The sequence below is a fragment of the Zootermopsis nevadensis genome, unplaced genomic scaffold, assembly GCF_977971745.1.
Source record: "Zootermopsis nevadensis isolate Lab colony 2312 unplaced genomic scaffold, Znev_1.0 Znev_ptg000003l, whole genome shotgun sequence".
NCBI lineage: Eukaryota > Metazoa > Arthropoda > Insecta > Blattodea > Termopsidae > Zootermopsis > Zootermopsis nevadensis.
The window spans coordinates 1072912-1095175 of record NW_028259135.1 but is presented as its reverse complement, the minus strand read 5'-3'; the positions used below and the strand labels follow the sequence as shown (position 1 = coordinate 1095175).

The 22264-nt window shown below is 38.9% G+C and overlaps 2 protein-coding genes across 4 annotated transcripts; one reads left to right on the top strand and one right to left on the bottom strand.

Annotated features, from left to right (window-relative positions):
• The first annotated feature begins 5679 nt into the window (after positions 1-5679).
• On the top strand, positions 5680-16890 carry LOC110836674 (syntaxin-1A). 2 transcript variants are annotated; one of them, XM_087360203.1, is made up of 10 exons: positions 5680-5810; positions 8260-8339; positions 8993-9079; positions 9475-9574; positions 10739-10813; positions 10909-11097; positions 13489-13562; positions 14193-14330; positions 14556-14666; positions 15429-16890. In XM_087360203.1, the coding sequence occupies exons 2-10, from the start codon at positions 8307-8309 to the stop codon at positions 15495-15497; spliced, it is 876 nt and encodes a 291-aa protein (XP_087216329.1). In that variant the 5' UTR covers positions 5680-5810; positions 8260-8306; the 3' UTR covers positions 15498-16890. The 2 variants fall into 2 exon arrangements, with proteins under 2 accessions (XP_087216329.1, XP_087216337.1); XM_087360211.1 differs by lacking the exon at positions 5680-5810 and having other exon boundaries at positions 8257-8339.
• Positions 8380-22244, bottom strand: LOC110836672 (lymphokine-activated killer T-cell-originated protein kinase). Of its 2 annotated transcripts, none has more exons than XM_022078103.2 (5): positions 21999-22244; positions 20909-21301; positions 18427-18774; positions 17554-17689; positions 8380-11045 (listed from the first exon to the last, which is right to left on the bottom strand). In XM_022078103.2, exons 1-5 carry the CDS (start codon positions 22105-22107, stop codon positions 11030-11032), a joined length of 1002 nt encoding a protein of 333 aa, XP_021933795.1. In that variant the 5' UTR covers positions 22108-22244; the 3' UTR covers positions 8380-11029. The 2 variants fall into 2 exon arrangements, with proteins under 2 accessions (XP_021933795.1, XP_021933796.1); XM_022078104.2 differs by lacking the exon at positions 8380-11045 and adding an exon at positions 11088-12725.
• Positions 22245-22264: the final 20 nt, after the last annotated feature.

Sequence of the window (22264 nt, the reverse complement as noted above, 5' to 3'; positions counted from 1 at the left end):
ACACACAGACTTTACACTCTTTCGAAGCTCTGAGCCAAGAACACCACCAAATCTTTACTAAACACTAAACACTTCGAAATCCCTGACTAGTAAATATTCACTTATATTTCATGGTTTATCGAAAATCATACCGCAATGACCAGAGCCTGCCTGCCTCTAATACACCGCGCGAGTTAATTACGAAATTTCGACACGTCTGTTAGTTCGTGATGAATGCGTACGCCATCGAATTCGGCAAGTTACATGATCGTGTAACATGGCCTTTTAGTGTGAGAACATCACAGCCATAAATAAATCAAGATTGTTACGATTGGCTGGACATTTAGACAGCGTACATAACACGTTGCGTATAAAATATAAGCTATTCAATGGACAGACAAACAATTTTAAAAAGATTTCTTGCTGATGTCTGCAAATCTCAATTTGACAATAACAAAACAGTTCAGATGCTACTCTGATCAAAAACCTTCTCCTCTTTGCTTGGTTTCGTGATTTTATTCAGTTTCACATAGCGAAGACGGCTGTCCGATGCACGGTCAAAGTTTTGATTCCGGGTCCGTGGAATAATCTTTTCTAACACAAAACAAATTAAAAACTAAAGAAACATCTGCGTGAGTTCATACTCTACAATAACTTAAATTATTCTCGACTCGAAGCATGATGTTGAACGACTTATTAACTAATCCCTAGACTATAGAACAACGATGTATCAGTTGAAGGAGTTTCATTTATTTTATTCTTTCCTGTGATTACGTCAAGAAGGCCACGCCCAAGGAATTTGAAACCTAGCACAAAATTTTGACACAGAAACACATGACACGAGCTAAGGGGCCTCGGAGTGGAGGAGAATATTATTAAAACGGAGTTAAGATCCGAATTTAAATTAAATGGTTCGGACTAGGGGTAGAATAGCTCAGTCAGTGTAGTGACTACCTAGAGATTGGACGGCCGGGGTTCGATCCTCGACGGGGGCAGAGGATTTTTCCTCTGGCCTCTGCGTCCCGGGGGTTAAGCCGGCCGGGGCGTGATGCTGACCACTCACCCCCATCTAGTGCCGAGGTCAAGAATGAGAGGAGCTATACCTCCACTCCCCCCAAGCGCCTACATGGCGTATAGTGGGACAAACTTTACTTTATTTTACTGGTGACGAAAATGAACTTTTGTGATAGTGAATTTCCCGAAAACGTTGTAATGTATGAAAACGTGGAAGAGAATCGAGAAGTTGGAACAGGGACAGAGAGCCTCAGCGTCGAGATGTAAATTAAGAGCTCTTATTGAAGAAACGCACGAGAAATGTCACCTGATATGGAAGCTGTGTTCAACATTTGCAAACTTCACTGTGGTAATCCTGACCGAAACTTCAGAACAAAACCCCTTAAACAGAACGTTCTGTCCAACTACCCATCGCACGTAACATATTTAGCGACATTTTTTAATATTATCATACTACTGTTTATAATATTCCTTTAATTTGTGAGTGGGGACGCCTTTGGTCCCATTTATTTACTGTCTTGATTTCGATTGAAGTTCATTCTTAAGCTCTTTCACGAAACGAAATTTAAAATTTGTCTACATTCAAAGACGCAACAGATGACAGGGGGCACACGAGAACGTACAAATCATGAAAAGTTAGTGTTCGCCGGCCATGCATACAGAAGGAAAGAATTATTAGGTTTATTAGTGAGTTAGTCATGCAGAAAGAATGATAATTTGTACGATTCGTGTGTGGAGTCTGCCATCAAATAATTTTATATCAAAATCTGACGTCACAACCCAACAACCTTGGCTATAATGGGGAATAATTTGTTGGTGCAGGCTAACATGTTTCAAGTTTTGTACAAATCCTGCATACGATGAACCGAGTAAAGAAATTTCCATCCTAAGTAGAACAAACGACGGGAGATTACTAGGAGATGAAAAGTGTTCATGAGACACGCCGCTGGTTTCCTATCCTGGAAAATGAAATAGTGGAAGAATTCCTGACTCTAGGGATAACGAGAATATTTTACGCGAGAGTACAAGAAAAGCTGCAAAGACGTAACAAATCATTTAACGTGTCGACGTAAAGATAAAATGCAGACATCCTAAGAAATAAATTTCACATTCCTCAAGTGCAATTAGCCTTTTTCATTTAATCACAGGAAGACAATTGTCCGTCATTCTACTGCTCGCATCCTTATGCAGCTTCGAAAATAAAGTATAATATAAGACACAGTGACTAATTAGTTAATTATGCGCTGAGAAACACGAAACCTTCTGTACCAGCTCGGGAATCAATCCGAGTGCCTTCCGGATGCAACAAGCAGTGAGCCGAGCGAGGTCATTTTACGGTAATGTCACATGTAAATAGCTGATTATAAATATGAACAACAAAACTATTTAATATTAGCAATGACATCTGAGTGCATCGTAACCCTATTTGACTGAAATGTACTCATCAAATTATATGAAACCGAACTGACATAATATTATCACAATAATTATTTAAGTAAGTGCATTTAAAATTATTTTCATGAAACTACGACAATAACTTTACAATGGGACCACTGAATTTTTAGACTAAATCATAAGAATGACAATCAACAGTTAATTTGATTCCCAAACGTTCGCCAGAATTTTGAAGACGAACTTCTAGAAACTTTGCAAAACTCGTTCATTATTAATATGTAATATGATTCAGATCAGCCTGAATATTCATGTCGGCGAAAAAATACAACACTCGGAGAAATCAAAATGTCTACCACTTTTGCAACTAATTAATTATTCATATTAATGAGCACTCGGTACAGTTCCTATAGGCCATGCGGATTACAAAGCCACTGGTCAGCAGTAATTTTGTTTTCGTGCTCAAAAGTCGGCAAACAAATTTAATATTTTGGAAAAGTTCTTCATTTCTGAATGACTTGAATATTTAATATTTCTACATCGCAAAAACACGCCATAATGGCTACCAACTTCGCACGTAATTTTCCATGTTGGAATGAATATCGTGAATAACAATTATGCAATTCCTCACCGAGCAAAGTGAAATCAAAGTCGAAGTTATTTCAAATCACGAAACTGTTACGACGTTTTTAGTGAACACCTCTTCATTGTTTCACACGACCTGATTTGCACACACCACGAACTACTTTTTATCCAACTACACAAACTAAAGTGAAGTAGCTTTTGGACGTGTCCGAAAACATTTACTTTGTTTCTATTAATACGAAATCACAATTAATTTCACGTAAACTATTTAATACAACTTATAAACACTAGTTGCTTATTCTACAATACCAGATTCGTACGCTGTAGGCCAAGATAGACAGCAGGCAGGCACGCACGTCTTACCACTACGAAGCCTAATGGCCCTCTGATATTACTACGCGATTAAAAAAAATGAAGATCAGTTTCGCCCGTAAGATGTCACCCCACCTGACATCCTGTGACGGTTCAAGCTAAATCTAACAAACGGACGGCATTTAATGATCAAAATAATAAGTGCAGATGTCACTAAATATATTTAGTACGCCTATTATTTGGGTTTTAAAGTTCAACACACATAAAATTATATAAATTTTAACCTGGGGTAAGCGACGTCACAGATCAGACAAGCAAATGGCGCGCCCCCGTTCTCACGCTATGCCAGTATGTATCCCTCCGCTGTTACTAACCAAGTAGAACGTACCGAGTACCCAATGTTTCAAGCTTTTCAGCACAAAAGCATTCGTCCAAAACGCAAAATGTAGAGAATTATTGAACATACATTAACTTGAAAACATCCAAGTTTCCCAGTTAAAATCTGAGGGCCCACAAAATTGAGCCATCGTAGGTTTAGCTTCATGAAATTCTGTAGCCATTATTCAGTCTTTGTATAAATGTATTCAAATACATTAGGACTGTTTTCGTCACGTTATGAGCTCTAGATTTGACCGCGAAACAAACTATAGAACAGAATGCTTCTTGACAATGTAATAGTCGCTGGGCTGTTCAAGAAATCTGACTTCTGGAAAAGTATTCTAGACTTCCGTGGTTTGCCCTATTAGAACACAGCGCATGGAGCATTATATTTGTTATTGAAGCTGAGAACACAAGCAACAACACACTAGGACAGTGAAGGCTCTGTCTTGCTGCTCTGGGTAAGTTCAGGCAGCGACTCGCGGCTTGGGAACTGGGCGCTGTGGAATGGGGTTCGTACTCGGCAGGTTACTGGTTTGAATCCAAGCCTGTATGCTCTGCTGTTGTACTTAGTTACTGTGTTTTGTGCGGAAACTCTGGATAATAAAGACAGGTGGATGGACTTTCGGACAGATAGATAGATAAAGATCTGCTCTGCCATAATCTTAATCTCAGAGGGGGTTCGAAGCATTTATTACATGAATAACCATCCCCTCATACATAAAAAGTAAAGATCGAAAGAGGTGTGTTATACATCTAACGCACATTAAATTTTATTTCAATAACAATTAACATGAAACACCCTGTTTCAGCTCAACCTTCTTTTAAGTGGGGGTGGGGGGTGGAGTCGCATATGGTGTGTCACCAAGGAAGCTACCACAGCTGCAGTTTTAGTAAGTTCACTGTGACAAGAAATCCAAGAACGCTAAAACTGTTGAAATAACACGCACGTTGCATTCTGCACTCATGGTCAGTTACGTCGTAACTCAGTAATGTCCCAAAATTTGAACGTTAAACAGCGAATGAAAATTCTGAAAGCGTACAGAATTATAACGCCTGTCGTCATAACCGGTTCTTTTTAAATTATAAATTACGCATGTCTTTTGAAAATCAGCCACGAGCACGTGATAAAATAACTCCACCCCACAAAGCATCCTTGTACCCAATCGGTAATAGTCTCCACAAATCTCTAATTAGATCACTTGGCTAATAAAATACGCTCGGTACGGAATGATTTTCTGGATATGGACACTCGTTCTCGAGTCTTTGGCTCTGTCTACTTCTTTTTATCTTGAAGTTTCATTTATACGTCTCGGCGTCTTAAAGCCGGGTCCACACTGACGCGCACTGCCGTAACATAACAGCGGAACGCGAAAATGTTGACCCAGGTTTGTACCCGAAATATTCAACACAGTAATGTCAATGAAACTGACCGTGTTTCGCACCCATACCAAACAACAGGCAAAATCATTGTTTTGTATACTTTAATTTTCAGGTTCTTAGAAATTAGACGGGAAGACAAAATATTTTGAACTGAGAAGTAGCAAGCATTTCCATAATTTAATCTCCTCCTAACTTCCGCGGGAGTATCATTTTGAATCGTTATTGTTTTTTCCCAAATATTTGAACTTTGTCACACTTTCAAAGGATTTATTATCCACCTTAATGTCTCTCGCGTACATCGCGGCGTCCGCTACGACGTGGCTGGTCGCACTCTGCGTCCCACCCCGGAGAGTGACGTAGCTGGTGGGATATTTCGGGTTTTTGATAGGTTTTCTCAGGGATTCTTCATAAGCTACGCGAATCGGTAGGCATGGACTCGAGTCTCATTCGGTGTCACGGCGAGTTCATAACCTGCGTGATCGCTAATCTACAAATGTTGATCCCGCGTCACACAGTCCAATCCTTGATCCACGGCGCATACTTGAAATGGATCCCTCGCTCACCAATGGGCTTTATACTCGTGGCCTTGTTTCCGTCGGTCTCTCGACACGCAGATGCTGACATGGGATCGTATCGCTCGGTTCATCCCTGGCTTCAGAGTCCTGTTCTGTCCTGGGTGTGACGTCATTTACTAACCCACGTGGTATTACCACCTGATCGGGGCAATGACCTCCTGGTCGCCGATGAAGTAAGCCATCTTTGTCAAGGTAATACTGACCTTCGTCAAAGCTATTTCTACAGACAATCTGACAAAACCTGTCGCCACGTTTTCCCGACTCAAGGGGTCGTTTTCCAGGGTCACGACGTGTCGACTTAGGGCGTCTACATGCTGGATAAACTTTCCTGGGCGGAATTCTGCTGTGAAATCAAACTCCGCTAATCTGAGAGACAATCTCATTAACCGGGAGTTGGGTGTCTCAGAATTTCTTTAGATAAAGCTCGATGGTCAGATCGGGCTACGAACTGACGTCCATATAGATGGCTTCGGAAGTGACGTGTGGCCCACACTAGACCTAAAAGTTCTAATTCACTAGAGCTCAATATCTGTCCGTGTTCGTTTAACTGTCTAGAAGGATAGGCTATGGGTCTTTCTTTCTAGCCTTTTCAGGAGTAGAACTGAAAATCACCAAGTCATCTATGTGACAGTAGACCTCCCTGCCTATTAAATCTCCCAATACTTTGTCCATCAGGGACTGAAACATCGCACAAACCAAAACATAAGCGATTATATTCATAATGCCCAATGGGTACTCCACTCGCAAAAATCCACTGAAACAATCAGCACCATGCCACCGCGGGAAATGCCTGAATCTTGGTCAGTGCATTTAAACCTCTAAAATCCGTGCACATTCTCCATTTGTGTGCGCCACCCATACTCCTTTTTGGGGTCAATATGGCGGGGCTTGTCCATGGACTATCTATCACTTTCACGTATAATAACTTTTTCCAACAAATCTTGAATTTACTTTTTCGTAACCTCTCTTAAAGCTATCTGTACTGTTAAAAACGTTTTACAATATCACAGGTACTTATCTTATATAAGAATTACTAAGTAATCTGTTGTTGTGTTAGTTTGTTGCGTCATACTATGTATAAGATGGATAATTACCTTACCTAACCTTACATTACATTCAGCTACCACAGACCCATCTTAAGCGTAACTAATTCAAGTTGATTAAGCAATGTCTTAATCAAACTTTACTCAATGGTAAAGCAGGTATAAAGGAAATATTTAGAATAAAGCCAATATATAAACTTCCTTTCCATATAGACGTATTTACGTCAAATTCTCCGGAACCGTGGTTCCACTGACAACTTTTTTTTCTAATTATATTTTCTACGTGGAACCATATTTATGTGGGCTTTCACTTACTGACGCTCATTCACATGGACGTTGTCTCAATAAAGATTCCTAGAGCATTTCATCTTGCACGATCATCGTTGTATCAGAACGTAATGTACTTGCAGTAGAAGATGTTTAAAAGACTGGAAATGTGCCATCCATACAGGTATACAGTTTCCAAGCGCGATCTTAGCAGAATTCTCCTAGTCCCTTTGCCGTGCCTGGTTGTACTCCACTACAGTATTCTCACAAATGCTGTATACAATCAAACCAGCAACTGGCTCTTAATCGGTTCATGCACAGAATACATTTCTGTAGCTCTGTATTTCCATATCGATTGCTGGTAAGAAAACGAGCACAAGAGACATGAAACATAACACAAAACCAAAGTCATTTGGCATATAATCTGCTTCAGAATCGATAGACAACAAAACATAACTAAAGGCTGATTATGACCTCAAGATGATGAACAAGAAATGTATCGATACGTGCAGCAGACTAGACCAGTGAAACATGCACATCTTTTCAGTGCTTTTTCTATTAACCTTTATGAACCCTGTACAATCCAACTGGCCATGCATTACACTAACACTGAATTAAAGTCTGTCCAGCAGCTTTATAGTGTGGGAGTTTATATGTCTTATTTCGTGCAATAAATTTTATGTTCATAATTTAACACGGTCCTTTTCCTTATAAATTTATATGTATTATAATTGGACCTCTAACCCTCCCTAGAAAGAAGCTTCCAGCCCACTTGGGGGGCCACATCACCGGTTGTTTGTCTGGCTTATAATGCTACATGGATTTGTAGGCATCACAACCTATAACAGTGATATCTTAACCAACAAATAACCTCATATCTCTCACGTACCATGACCACTTCCTTCTATGTCTTGTCACATCTCATTCAATATTGTATAATTATAGCCTACAATTAATGAAACATTTCAAAATAAACCAACCTCCTTTGTCAGGAGACACTGGGTTCAATCTCAGTTGAAAGACCAGCTAACCTGTGACTGTGTGGTTTTCCTCAATTCCTCCAGGCCGATACTTAAGACATTCTTAAAATAACCATGGCTGCTCCCTTCCCAATTGGTAATCATCCTGTTACATTCATTCAACACTAAACAGCCTACTCAGTTGACAAACACTGTTAAATAAATCAAGAAGCAAAAGATAAACATCCCAGGAGCAGAGTTCATATCTCAGTAGGCTCATAATGTCAACTGAAGAGGCTGGATTCCGGTGAACATGCTTTTGACACTGAAAAGAAACTGTTATCTCCGAAGTTTATCTCATTTTCAACACAGATACCACTGTCATATCACATTTGATGTTCCACTAGGCTGCACGGATAATGGTAAAGGACCGGCTGCCTGAGCTCCAACTGGTAAGGATTAAAGCACTAAGCCCACATATTTTTAAATATGTAATAAGTAAATTATACTTTTTATTTGAACTCTTTACTAACTACACCACATAAAAGATCTAAAGTTTATATATCCGACGTGTGTAGCATTTAGAAATGTCTCAAAATCAAGACAACCAAAGCCTAACATACAACTGATTGGTCAGGAGATTTGAAAGCATTTTTTTTAGTTAACCATGCTGTTAATATTTGTAAGCTACAATGTATAACAGTACATTATAAACTATCTAATTACATCTCTTGGTATTTTACATAACACACAAAATCAGGTGTTTGACCTTATCATGAGCTAGTTCATCTGAAGATACAGTCCAATACTGCCTTTCCACCTTTAACTTCGTGAAAATGTTTCCCAGAAGGTTCTGTATGTTTCCTCTTGCCCCACTGTAGCTCAACTTAACCTCAAAATGTTCAAGGTCAACTACTGTAATAACATTAACAGATAACCAAACTAAACAGGCAGACATCACATAGTATTCATCATAATATATCCCTCCCTTTCACATGTTTCTAGACACCAATGTTCCAATATCAAAATGTAATTCTTTAATACCTTATGGAAATTACATTATGTATGGTCTTTGCTGATGTTGCTAATACATATATTTTTCCAGGCTCTGCACTCCAAGAGCTACAGTGTAGATAAAGTTTGTATTGATTTAGCCAAGAAGTCAAATGAAATCACTCAGTTCCTTGACAAGGTCAGTTTTAAACAGCCTGGTTTCCATACTGCAATATTATAGGCAATTTCTTGACTCTGGTAAAATGCTGACTAACAATCACCAATAAAAATTACATGCATGCGAGCAACTTAATTATCCTCTATCATCTGCAAATATTACTCAGCATTAAATGAGAGGAGAGGATGCTTACACACATTAAATTCAAATAAAGGTATAACACAGTGCTCTGAGCAATACATATTCCTGCTTCGTGTTTTGACAGTTGTATTACGACTTAATTACTTCTGAAGGTGAATCAAAGAATATTAATCGTCATCCTCACTGACATGAGAACTTCAAACACAGGAACATCATGTTTCTCTCCCTACTTAAAATGTCACTGATTAATGTGGGTATAAATTTTGTACATGTAGGTGGAGAAAATTCGAATTGAAATTGACAACATTAACACCAATACTGAGGAAATTAAGAAACTCAACAGTATCATTCTTTCATTACCTCGAGGCAGAGCTAGTAAGTAATGTAGATTTTTCTTTATCTACTTAACACAGTTCTATCCAAGCATAGAATATGTGTTGGGGATATTTAACCTATAAATTGGGAGACTGCAATATATAAAAATGAAGTGCAATCAGAATTATTACAGTTGTTTAAAAACAAAACTTTTTATATTGTCTTCATGTGTACTGCCTATTTTGAAGCACGTGTGAATGGGAATGCGTGAATACCAGGAGTTTGAGAAAGCACACGCAAAACTACTTTTTAAAAAAATTAATTACCAAAGTGCAATAAAACTTCAAAATATTTTTTCCCTGAACTTCTAAAAAGTAATAATCTGTCAGAATAACTAACTCTGAAAAAATTCTGAATGTCAGTGTGGGGCGAGACATTGATTCCATTTCAGTTATACAAGAAAGATAATTTACTGTGATCCATCTCGACAGAGGACACTTGCGAACGAGTAGATTCCAAAGTTGACAAAAACTAATTTGCATGTGTCCCAGTATTTTGTGTGTTGGGCCCTGGTTCCTGAAATCTGAAATATAAGCTTCGAAATGTCTCCCTTTGCTATGTACGCAGAAAAGGTGCTTTTATGGTCAAGAGACATGGTAGCCAAGCAATGAGCTTGCAGATATGTACTGTGGGGGAGGGGGGGTCCTGGATTTGATCCTAAATAATTTTTTTTTGTATCAGTAAACTTTTAAGAAACTGTGATGAATCACGTACGTAAATTTGTTCTTTGCGTAATATGTCTGTAAATACACATCTCCAGATACCCATTTGTGTCTGATGTGTATAAATTTGTTGGATGAGTTTTAAAACAATTCATGAAAATATTAAATAACATCTTTGACTGAATGTATTCAATGAGTGCGTTTCATTTCTTGAAACAGTGTTGGTCGTCTAGGTCGTAATGCCCTGAAAAACACTGGTATCTACCAACAGGCCCACATGGTGTTACAACCCGGAACATCGGCAACACAGATACGCTTTCACAGTTTCTCTTTCGTATCATATTTTGTTCATGTTTCTAGCATTAATTTTTGCAAAGTATCAAAGCTTTAAAAGCACAACATAACTTTACAGACAAACTACATTACATCATTCACATTGTTCCTTAATGCCAATTTCATTAGACGGATCACAAACGTAAGAGGTTTGTTTATGATTTTGCAGCAAGCAATTCAGGAGTCGAAGACAGAAAGGGATTCATTTCCCACACCATAATCCAGGTTCACAGCCATATCAAAGGTGGGTAAAATGTAAAATGAGACACACAGATCTGATGTAGTAATATTCTCATTTGCTTCAAGATGGTTTAATACGTATACTGTCATTATTTTCAGAAATAGAAAGAACTGTAGAAAAAGACAAAGAAACACCAATCGAAAACTTACCAACTCTTGCGAGAGTCAAAATAATCCAGCACGCGACCTTGGTATCGATGTTTTCTGAAGCGTTGAGAAACTACAATGAAATGCTTCTGAAATATCAAGAAAGGTGTAAAGCAATTGTACATCAGCAGTTAAGAATAAGTAAGTGTATTCAAATCTGTTCCGATCGTTCAGAAAAATTACAAAACACTTAGCAAGAAATCTTGACAGTGTGCATTTTGTGTTATTTTTGTTATAAGTATAGATAAATAAGACGCTATAAACATAAGAAGAAACAAATATAACTTTAAAAAATATGACACGTTTCAACTAACATTGCCATCAGATGGTACCTTTTTCAGCACACCTTTGCCACTCTCAGGGGTTATGTTTTTGAAAACTCCCACAAACAGCAAAAACTGTAGCGCGAGTTCAGATCTTATGGGAAAAAGACAAACACAAAATATGATACATAATGTCCAATTAATGATTAATAAACGTGGAAACAGTAACGTTGATGTTCATTGGGACGATATCGATGTCCCTGGCTGAAAGATGACGGAACACAAGGGCAACAAACAGGACTAAAAATCAGGAAGTACAGCCACAGTACACTTGGTATAGCACAATACCTATCTAGCTACTGGAGACATGTGGGCTGTTGCGTGTTACTCTACGCATCTGCACAAGAGCAACCACGAAGGAGCTCGGGACCTATGCCACAATGCACAAATATTACCACAGAAAGTTTTCCGCAAATCGGCAAAACTGTCGTGTACAAACCTATGAACAAAGCGTCTGCTCCTTATGAAACATACTTCAACAGTATCCTTACTGAAATGAATTGCTTTAATTCTTGGTTTCACAATAAAGCCACACAATCATGGGCATGTACACTAGTGCTATGTAGTGGATCTGCATAGTGTGATTCCTTGTTGAAAAACAAGTCGAAAGTAAAAAGGAACGTATGTCCTGTAATGTTTAGTTTTCATGATACACATTACCTTCAAACGGTGCAAGCTATCAGATGATCAAACCATGGCTGTTTCGTAGTTACAATAGATGTATGAAGTCGCCTCCACCCATTTCTCGGCTGACATCAGCGCGCCGCATGGCATCCTCGAACACGCCTTAACATATTTGCACTGACTGTTGTTACAGTCGCTTGAAGTCTTGCCACGAAATCTTTGATAGTCCTGGTAGGGACTGCATAAACGTGCTCCTTCAGGTGTCCCCACAGGGAAAGAAATCTTTCGGAGTTACATATGGCAACTGTCCAATCGACCTTCCTGGATATGTCATGTTCAACCACTGCTGGACGTCTTCCCCATACTGCACACTGGAGCTCCATTAAGCTGAAACCACAACCTCTGCCTTACTGCTAGAGGCACATCATCACGATATCATTCAGCAGTGAGCCTGTCAGGTCACAGATAGGGGCCCACAACATTGTCTCCAATGCCAGCCGAAATGCTGAAGCAGACTTCATACCTACGTTCACAGAGAGAATGAGGATTATTCCGTGCCCAGGGATGACTGTTGTTGAACACATCCTCATACTTTGTCTGTCCACATAATGTTGTGTAAAAAGCAGTCATCTGCAGCGTGTTGACGTAGCCATTTACAAAATTGCATCCGTAGAGGGCGATAATCTGGAAACAGATGTGCGCTCCGCAAGTAGTGACATGGATACGATTGTTTGTCGTGAAGTACGATGAGAATCCTTGGTCGGGACAGTTCCATTTCTTGTGGAATATCACGTGAGATTCTCCACAGCTCTTCATCCCGACCTGTAAGTATGAAAATTTCACTGGGTGGTGTCCGTACACTCTGTGGGTTACTTGCATTCATGTGCTGTATGTGGTGATACACGTCACAGAGATGCTGCTTCAGTCATAGAAACACAGCGTCTGGATGACTTCGACAAGGATAACAGCACTTATTCCCATGCAGCAGGACCAGCATCACTATTACAGACAGTGAGATTTATGAGCATGTCACAGTATTCATCGTGTGTGTGTGTGCGATGATATTCGGTCACAACTGAGCCCTGCTGTGCAAGGTGTCTTGAGTATGTATCATCATTACAGATAACACTGCTGATAACTGTGTTACCCCATTTTATGGTGATGTGTATATAAAAAACTAAGCATCTCGCCACATACGTTGTATAACATTTTTGACGTATTTTTTAACAAGGAATTACACTATGTAGAGTTTATGCACAGATTTCGTTTCATTCTGTATATAATGCACTCCATGGTACAGTGCTCAGGTAGTTAGTTAATGGAAATTCACTGTTTGGGAGAGTCAGCAGTGGAACCTGATGATTCGGTACTGATATCACAAGCATAAACCATGGATATTATTGTGAAACATTTATATCCAGATCAGTTTTTTGTAAAAAGATAGGGATCTTCTCGATCAGTTGAGTGACTATCAGGTTCATGAAGGACTTTGCCCCATGGAGTTATTTAGCTGATGTGAGAAATAGAATATTTTGAACTGGAGTGACTGTGAAATGAAGTAAAACTGTTTGTTTCTCTTACGCAGTTGACAAAGCAGCCACAAGTGATGAATTGGAGGATCTGTTAGAGAAAGATAAAGCAGCTGTGTTTGTAAACAATGTAAGTTTTCAACAACAAAAATAAAAACAAACACAAAAACATTGACCTGAACTGACAGAGAGTATAGAAGGATCTGTAAGTCGTATAGAATTCAGAATATCCATACATCCAAGATATCTCCAGAGTTTTCAAGGTATTTTCTTTAAAATGAAACATTCTAATTCAACATATGTTTCAATCTGGTGATAAAAAATACAGCCATCCCTCTTATGATCATCGTACCTCTGTTCCATCTCCATATGTCAACTCACACACCATCTCATATACAATTTCTAAAAGTTTCAATATTATATCAGGTGTTCTTGTTAAACACTTGTCAATATCTACTAAGGACTGATTTCCTTGAAGCACTTCTCTAGATGTATGTGCACGTGCATTATCTTCATTAATAACAACAATATCATTAATAAAAATATTAAACAGATATGGACTCAAACTACAACCCTGTCTTACACCTAATCTTTGTCTAACAAATTCTGTCACCGTCACACCTCACACGTGGCTTGCAGGCAGAGAGTGGTTCATGTCAAGACAGAGATCGCTCGTGAAATAAATCTTAGCAGAATGAAGCATCGACAGAGAAACATCATCTTAATGCTAAAGAAGTATCTTATGTTATCTCTTCTCCAGATTGTTGCAGATACCCTTGAAGCCCAACTTGCTCTGTCAAGTGTAAAAGCAAGACATGAAGAGTTACTGAATACTGAAAGATCTGTGCAGGAAATAAGGGACATTTTTGTGCAGATGGCAACACTGGTAGACACACAGGTACAACAAGCAATGAATGCTTGATATATGCTTCTATCGTTTACAATAATTTGTGTAAAAGCAGCAATACAAAATTGAGTTTACTCTCGCCCCTAAATCAATGGTTAATTAATTATACTTCATGATGACTTCTAAATAATCCACCCCTTTCATAAAATGTTTAAGATCATTAGGAAATTGGAGTAAATAACCTGAATTGATTCAATACTGCGATTTCTCTGACAGGGCGACAATATCAAGAGAATAGAATTCCATGTGCTAAAAGCCGGAGGATGCACCGATCACGGTAAAAGCCGGCTCCAGAAAGCACGAAAAATAAAAGTAAAACACAGAAAGGTACACTTAAAAGCTTTTAAACATCAAATACAAATACATTTTCAGTTTTCACAGCACTGAAAATTTCGATTGCGCATGAGTTTTGATTCTTTGTGATCTTGGTAGTTGGCAAATTTCAAGGGAGTCTACTGGCCCCACCCTTAAGGGTATAAACTTTTATATAAATTAATGAGCACACTTTTCAACCAGGTTTTCGTTTTAAACTGTTCTTAAATAATAAAATTATGTATTTATTATGAAAATATTATAAACATATATTCCCACTGACCAGTATTTACCACATTTTGTCTTCCTGTCTAAAGTGTAAAGAGTAAGATGAAGTCACAAGAGGATAGAGAAAATATCATAATTAGGAGCTTCACAATTTATATTATATTATTGGGGTAAACAAATCAAGGATGGGATGGGCAGGACATAGCACACGTGGGAGGGACGACAGATGCATACAAAATTTTAGTATGGAAACCCCAAGAGAACAGACTGCTTGGGAGACCAGGCATAGAAAGGAGGATAATATTAAAGTGGACTGGATTCACCTGGCTCAGGATAGGTACCACTCTTGTTAATCACTGGGTTCCATAAAGATGAGGAATTTCTTGACTACCTAATTGACAAACACTTTCTCAAGAAGTACTTTGCTCTGTGGAGTTGGTTATAGTTTCGGTACAAAACCTGAAATGTTCTCTCCTGTTCCCGCTCCAATTTTATAACTGCCATATTACCATATGCTAGTAACACGTTCTCACCCTTCTCTTGTTTCAGACAAAACTTTTCTTCTTGGGTGTCTTCATATTACTAATTGGATGTGTTATAATTCTACTCATTATATAAAGAAAAAGAACAGCACCATTATTTCATGTATACTGACATACAATAAAAATACATGTTTTAAAGTCGTAATAATTTGATTGCTATTCGATGTTTTATCAATAATAGTAGGTTTAGTTTCAGTTTTCCAGTGCCTTACTTAGAGGAACCCTTAATACTGTTAATGTCTGTTACCAGAACTGATGTAAGTGTACAGGCATAGAAATGAGGATCATTACAATTACGCATCCCACGTATGTATTAAGAAGAGACACCAACATACGAGGCGCGTCCTCAAAGTAAGTTTCCCACTCGTCCCACAGCTAGCAAACCTTATATTGCGCGAAGCGACTGTGCGTACGTGATAGAGCAATGACGTAGCATGGCGCATGCACTAACGGCACCTCCCGCGTTCTCACAGTAGCATCGTTGCAGCTGTTGAAGATGGAGGTTCTTATTCCAGCTCCCGCCGACTGTGAAGTGCGGTCAGTGATAACGCTAGGCCGCGCACGGCTCGACGGACAGCGAGTCTCCTGCGGGAGTTCAGCTGGGAGGTGTTTAATCATTCACCCTACAGCCCGGACCTCGCTCCCAGTGATTTCCATCTTTTCCTACACCTCAAGAAATTCCTGTCCGGTCAGCGTCAGCGTTTTGAGAATGACAGAGAGGCGGAGATGGTTGTCACACAGTGGTTCCAATCCCAGGCGGCAGACTTCTACGACACAGGTATTCAAAAGTTGGTCCCACGGTATGACCAATGTCTCAATTCCGGTGGCGAATATGTTGAAAAATAGCTGGACACTTGCTGTATCTGTTGCGATAAATATTTTCATGAAATTGTGTTTTGTTTCTGTAAACGGCCCCAGGGAAACTTACTTTTGGGACGCGCCTCGTATATGTGTAATTTGAGGGAAAACATGAAATAGAATTGACTTTTCCAAGTCGTTGGACCAGATTCCATGGCAAAATGAAGGCCAATACTACAACTACGCTTCGGCGTCTGTATGAATGGGTACCACAGTAGACTGGCATTGATTCGAAAGTTAAATATGAAAATCAAGTGGTACCAGAATATGACGGCTGATAAAAAATATCCTGGACATCATTTATAGAAGGAAACGTAAGCATCTACAAATTACTGGAAGTTATTTCCTCCAAATTATATGAAGGGATCTTTCTGACCCTCATAATTCACCATTCCCTATGTTAACACAACAGAATGTGAATACGTTAATTATAGCCAATTTCATGCAACTTGTAACATTACTTTTATTTAAATTGTTTAAAATCAAGAAGATACCAATAAACATTATTATTTGAAATCAGAATATAAAACAAACGATTTAACATAAAAATATATAATATCCATAGACTGAAAAGAAAAGACAGTTCCCTTCAATGAACACAGGATCCAAAAATTATGTTCCTAATGTCACTTTCCTACTTATTTCCCAACATATACTTAAATATAGATATGGTAATATTCTTTTTCTTCTTCCTTGGCTCTACAACCCAGTTGTGGGTCTTCGCCACCTCCAATTCGGGGGTTTTCCTAGTCTTCGAAGTGTGCATTTGTGAGTAGCGAGAGACACGCCCACTGCCTCCGCACAATTTCTACTCATCCTGATTTCACTGCTAGAGCGATCTAGTAGTGAATCAGGAGAGACTTGGGTGAGAAACGGCCGATGAATTTTGCTTACGAAACATCTCGTTCATGCTCGTAAGGTTCTTTTACATGCCGTAAATCCACGACATGGGACCGCCAGCTTTACTTCCCCTCTGAAGGAAGTTGTGCTACAGATTTTTATCACCCTTAAAAATCCATCGACCTCGGCTAGGTTTGAACCCGCGAACCTCGGGTCCAGTGGCAAGCATGCTAACCACTAGTCCACTGATGGTAACATATGACAATATTCTGGTGATTTAAAATGAAACATTTCATCAATTTGGTATCTTACTTTAAAAACAGATAGAGTGGATATACTTTACAGTGAAGCCATGTCTTTTCAAATAGTAAATATGTGAGAAGTTAAAACACACACACACACACACAAAAAGTTATAAAAATGTGAATATTTACAAGGTTTCCAACTGCTCCACAATTTCTTTAGCACTTGGTCGTTTCTTGAAATCTTCCTCAGTGCATGAATTGAAGAGCATTATCACTGGTATATATTCTTCACCCAGTGGACTGTCTGGTAATGGTGGTCTAGTCCCTATGATATCCAATAGAACAAGATTCTATGTCAATAAAAATGTGTTTTCTCTGAAGTGCACTTAAGAGGATGTGTAATAGGAAACTAACCTTGCAAATCTTTCAGTGTATCACCAATGAGCCTTATAAAGTATATAGCATTCTGATTTCACAAACGACATCTCATTTTTGGAGGTTTTGTTTTCAGAATTTAACAGGAATGATGACACAGCCAATACACAATGATTTCTTTCATATCTTAACCCCCTTTCTCCTTTTCCTTTATTCATATCATATATGATCCATACAACCAAACTCACCTTTCTCTCTCTACTTTCTCTCCCTCTCCCACTCTCGCCCACGTGCTACCATTGGTCCACTCCCATACCTGCTACCATTGGCTCGGGGCAGGCTACACCTTTCACCTCCCGGCCTATAAATCCAGATCCTCACACCCTATTGGCATATTCATCGCCCTGATGACGGAGGCAGTATGACCTCCGAAACGTTGGTTAACATCGACCAGACTACACAGCGCAATAACCCAGAAGACGGATATCTTCATATCATAACTTTATCTCCTTCCATACTCCTCTCTCTCCCATTCTCTTTCCTTCATCTCCTTCCCTCCTTTCTCATGTATTTCTTTCCCACCCCATCTCGGTCTCATCAGCCCTTCTCACCCTTCTTTGTGACCACATCCCTCTCTTTAATTCACACATCTACATATCACATCAAATTACCTCATTGCACACTTACCACATTTCAGACCAATCATGGCAGACACAGATGTGTCTGGTGATGACATGAAAGATGTATCATCAGATGCACCTTCCTCTGCCACCTCAGATGTATCTACTTCTTCCACTGATGACTCATCACAATGTGGTGTCCTGAGTGTTATCATTTCCCATAGTACCAGACCAAATGAAAATATATCAGCTTTGTTTGTAATAGGAGTTGGACCATCACTACACACTGCTTCAGGGGCTGCCCAGTTAGAGGTACCAATATATTCTACATCTGCATCATCAGTATCTAATACGCCGTCTGCGTTCAATGGCACCGAAACACCAAAGTCACACAGCTTCACTATTTCAAAATCACCTGTGAAATCAGAGTAATGCAATTAACATATGGACATATTTGGAAGAATTCTTGCCATTACCAGTAGCAGTTTTACCCTTTCTTCGTATTCAATACACAAAGTGAGCAGCTGCTAAGTCTGACATACTGTCGTAATTCAGAGTGAACACTTTCTCCCTTTCCTCAGTAGTCTATAATATTTAGAAAATGATGTGTTAAAACCGCACCTGTAAAATCTATTGACAATGTTGCGTAGAACTGCTTGCAAGATTAAATTTATTTTGGGCTATTAAATTAAAATGTAATAACTACAAAGATTACTTAGCACCAAAAACAGCTGTAAGAAAGAGTAGGAACACCAAGAAGAAATACACAGTTTTCAAACTGGAAATTAAATCTTTGTTGTGGCATTAAGATTTACTGATGCTATCAGACTGAGCCGACTATTCGGCTCTGAAGTTGTAAGGACGAAACTTCAAAAGAGGTGCGCATGCGTGTGGGGAGGTTAGGCCGGTTTAGGATGGGGGTTGATTTGGGCTGACCTCTTCTCGCCAGCACATGGACGAGCACTCAGGCTGTTGCTACGGATCCAGTCGGCAACGTTCTCTCCAGCTGGGCACTCCCTTCGAGGTGACCTCGGTTTGTATTTGTTTTCACGTTGTGGTTGCCCGTCCGGATAGGTATCGATTTTGTTGTGTTGGTGGACGGGGCAGCCACCGTGTTTTTTGGGTGGTCTCCTCGGGGTGGTCAAGGCCGGGGAGACGAATTGGAGTGTTACCGAGAGCGAGTTGTGGGCTTTTCATGTCCTTATATGTTTTGTTTGTAGTAGGGTAATCAATGACCCCGTGTATGAATTATAATTTGTCTTAAGAAAGTAAATGATTTTGTTTCTAATTGTACATTGCTGTGTTTTGAGTACATCCTTTTTCAGGGGCGTGGGCCAAGTGAACCAACGACATATATGGTAATAAAATCAAACATAATTACATGAGAAATTCATTCAGAATTTAGAGAGAAAAAATTGTAGGGAAGAAACTATTTCAGAGATCTAGATATAAAGGAAGGACAACACCAAAATGGATCTTAAAAAAGTAAGATCTGAGATGTGGACTGGATTCAAGAAGGACTCTGCTCCACGAAGAACACTATTTTCTATAGACTGGTCAGGGAGTGGCATATAACTGGGAGAGAGCTGGGAAGTATGTCTGAGAATGGTTCACATCATGTTCCAGCAACAGAACCAGGGCTGTGGAGTCAGTACATGAAACCTCCAACTCCTTCATAAAAGCTCAATATGTATTAATAATGGTAAACCGTAAATGGTACTATAAGAGATTTCATCATCACCACGTGGATCATCAGCCTACTTTTTAGACTTATAACCGATATTTAAATATAAGTCATATGGTAATTGCAGAAATCGGTTGATTTGTAGACAGTTTGTATTCTTAAGGTAACAGAGCCAAAGTCACAAAGCATTTTTCCCACACCACGTGGCTCAACGCGTCCTTGAATCTCCATAAGCGTGAGGCTGCCGGCAGCTCACATGGTAGCGAAAGTGTTAAAAGAGTATTTTCTTAATATTTTATATCGGAGTAGGTACATTTTTTACCAACTCTGACCACTTAACATTGCTTTCAACTCCGACTCCACAGCCCTGAACAGAACAATAATCAAGCTGAATATCAGACACAATGAAGTACACATAAATAAGACAATTGTGTTCAAATAATACTTCATTATTCTTTGTAACTGGTGGTTAGATATGTTTAATGTCATTCATAATTTCAAATTAATTTCTTCTGCCAGAACGAGAGTCCCAACCAGGGTAACCTGGAACTGTCCAAAGTAGAAACATTTTTAAGAGAAACGTTTAAATGCGTCCAAAACGCTGACTAAATGCAATCCTGACACAGGAATATTCAACACTGATAAAAAATTGACATTATTTTGTGACACTTTTATATAATGGAACTTGCAAATGCCACTGTGTGATTATAAAGTATGCCTATCTTTGCCCCTAGTCTATGTTTACTTCCATTCCACACACATCATGAATGCAATATAGTATAATACATGTAAGGGACCATTAGTGTCATCACATTCTACTGTACATGACTGAGTGACATTCATAAATAGATACACATGTACGCACCTTTCACAAGGATATTCAGAGATTTAATATCACCATGCAAAAGATGGCACACTCTGTGCAGATAGTCGAGTGCTTTTCCAATGTCCAAAGCAACTTTCAGAATCTTCTCAGCTTGAAATGGTCCTAGGCCGTCTTCAGAACGCATCTCGATCAAATCAGCAACAGAAGTGTCACACTCTTCCATTGCCAGGCAATCTCGGCCATCCTCGGCCTTAACAAATGCACGAAAGCCCACGATATTTGGGTGGTTTAACTTCTTTAAGATGTTGGCTTCACTTGTCAGTCTTTCTGAATAGGTACTACCCATGTAAGTGTGAAATACTCTTTTAACTGCCCAAGGAGATTGATACATACCGACCTTTGGGGAACGTTTCATTCTGTATACACTTACACCTAAAAAATAAAGTACAAAGTTCATGATAAAATTATTGATTTAATAATATTGCTACAAATGATCAAATTTCCTACATTTGCCAGATACTAGAGAAAAAGTTGGAGTACAATAGGACAGTCTGACAACGATTTATAGACTTCAAGAAAGCCTATGACTCAGTTGAAAGAGAAGCTCATTACAATATTTTGTGTGTAGGTAAACATTTGTCCAACACATTTCCTATTCGGAATGACCTGAAACGGGGAGATGCTCTATCACCACTGCTTTAAAATTTTACCCTAGAATATGCCTTCAAACAAGTCCAAGAAAATCAGGTAGATTTGGAATTGAATGGGATACGTCAGCTTTTGGTCTATGCTGATGATATTAATCTGTTGGGCGATAACATAAATATTATAATAGCAAACATAGAAACACTCTTAAGGGCTAGTAGGGATGTTACCAAACAATTGTAAACTTCTCCAGAGGACAAATTAGTTTCCTTAGTATAGTCAATTTATGTTATTAGCACAAGGCCATAGCACCTGTTCTCAAAAAGGACATATCCACACCTCTTGTTTCATACATGAGACAAAGTTTAAAATGAAATGGCATTATGACTTAGAAAATATTAGAAACGCTGATGCAGAATAAGAACAGTTGGGCGGTCTTGTATAATTTCATACTATTCCATACTTCACTGAAATACAAAATTACCTGTGCCATAACCAAGTTTGTCCATTTGCGGCGACTCCGGGATCACTAGTTTATCACACTGCAATACACTTCTCAGTTTTTGCATTTCTGGAGTTTTGCATTGATCCATAATAAATAACGTAATATCAAATTTTAACTTCCTAAAATGTCAACACACCAACAGTTGAAACAACACCGCTCTTTCGAATATACAGGAATGCCAACATGAAATACGAGAATATAAGGAACGTACACAATGGAAAAAAAAAGACATTCAAAACCAAAGA

Coding starts and splice junctions, on each gene's coding strand:
- LOC110836674 (XM_087360203.1), top strand. CDS start 8,307: ATGGTAAAGGACCGGCTGCCTGAGCTCCAACTG. Junction 14,331..14,555: donor CAACACTGGTAGACACACAG/GTACAACAAGCA, acceptor TTTCTCTGACAG/GGCGACAATATCAAGAGAAT. Junction 14,667..15,428: donor TAAAAGTAAAACACAGAAAG/GTACACTTAAAA, acceptor CTCTTGTTTCAG/ACAAAACTTTTCTTCTTGGG.
- LOC110836672 (XM_022078103.2), bottom strand. CDS start 22,107: ATGGATCAATGCAAAACTCCAGAAATGCAAAAACTGAGAAGTGTATTG. Junction 18,775..20,908: donor TCTGAATATCCTTGTGAAAG/GTGCGTACATGT, acceptor CTGATTTCACAG/GTGATTTTGAAATAGTGAAG. Junction 17,690..18,426: donor CATGATTGGTCTGAAATGTG/GTAAGTGTGCAA, acceptor TGGATATCATAG/GGACTAGACCACCATTACCA.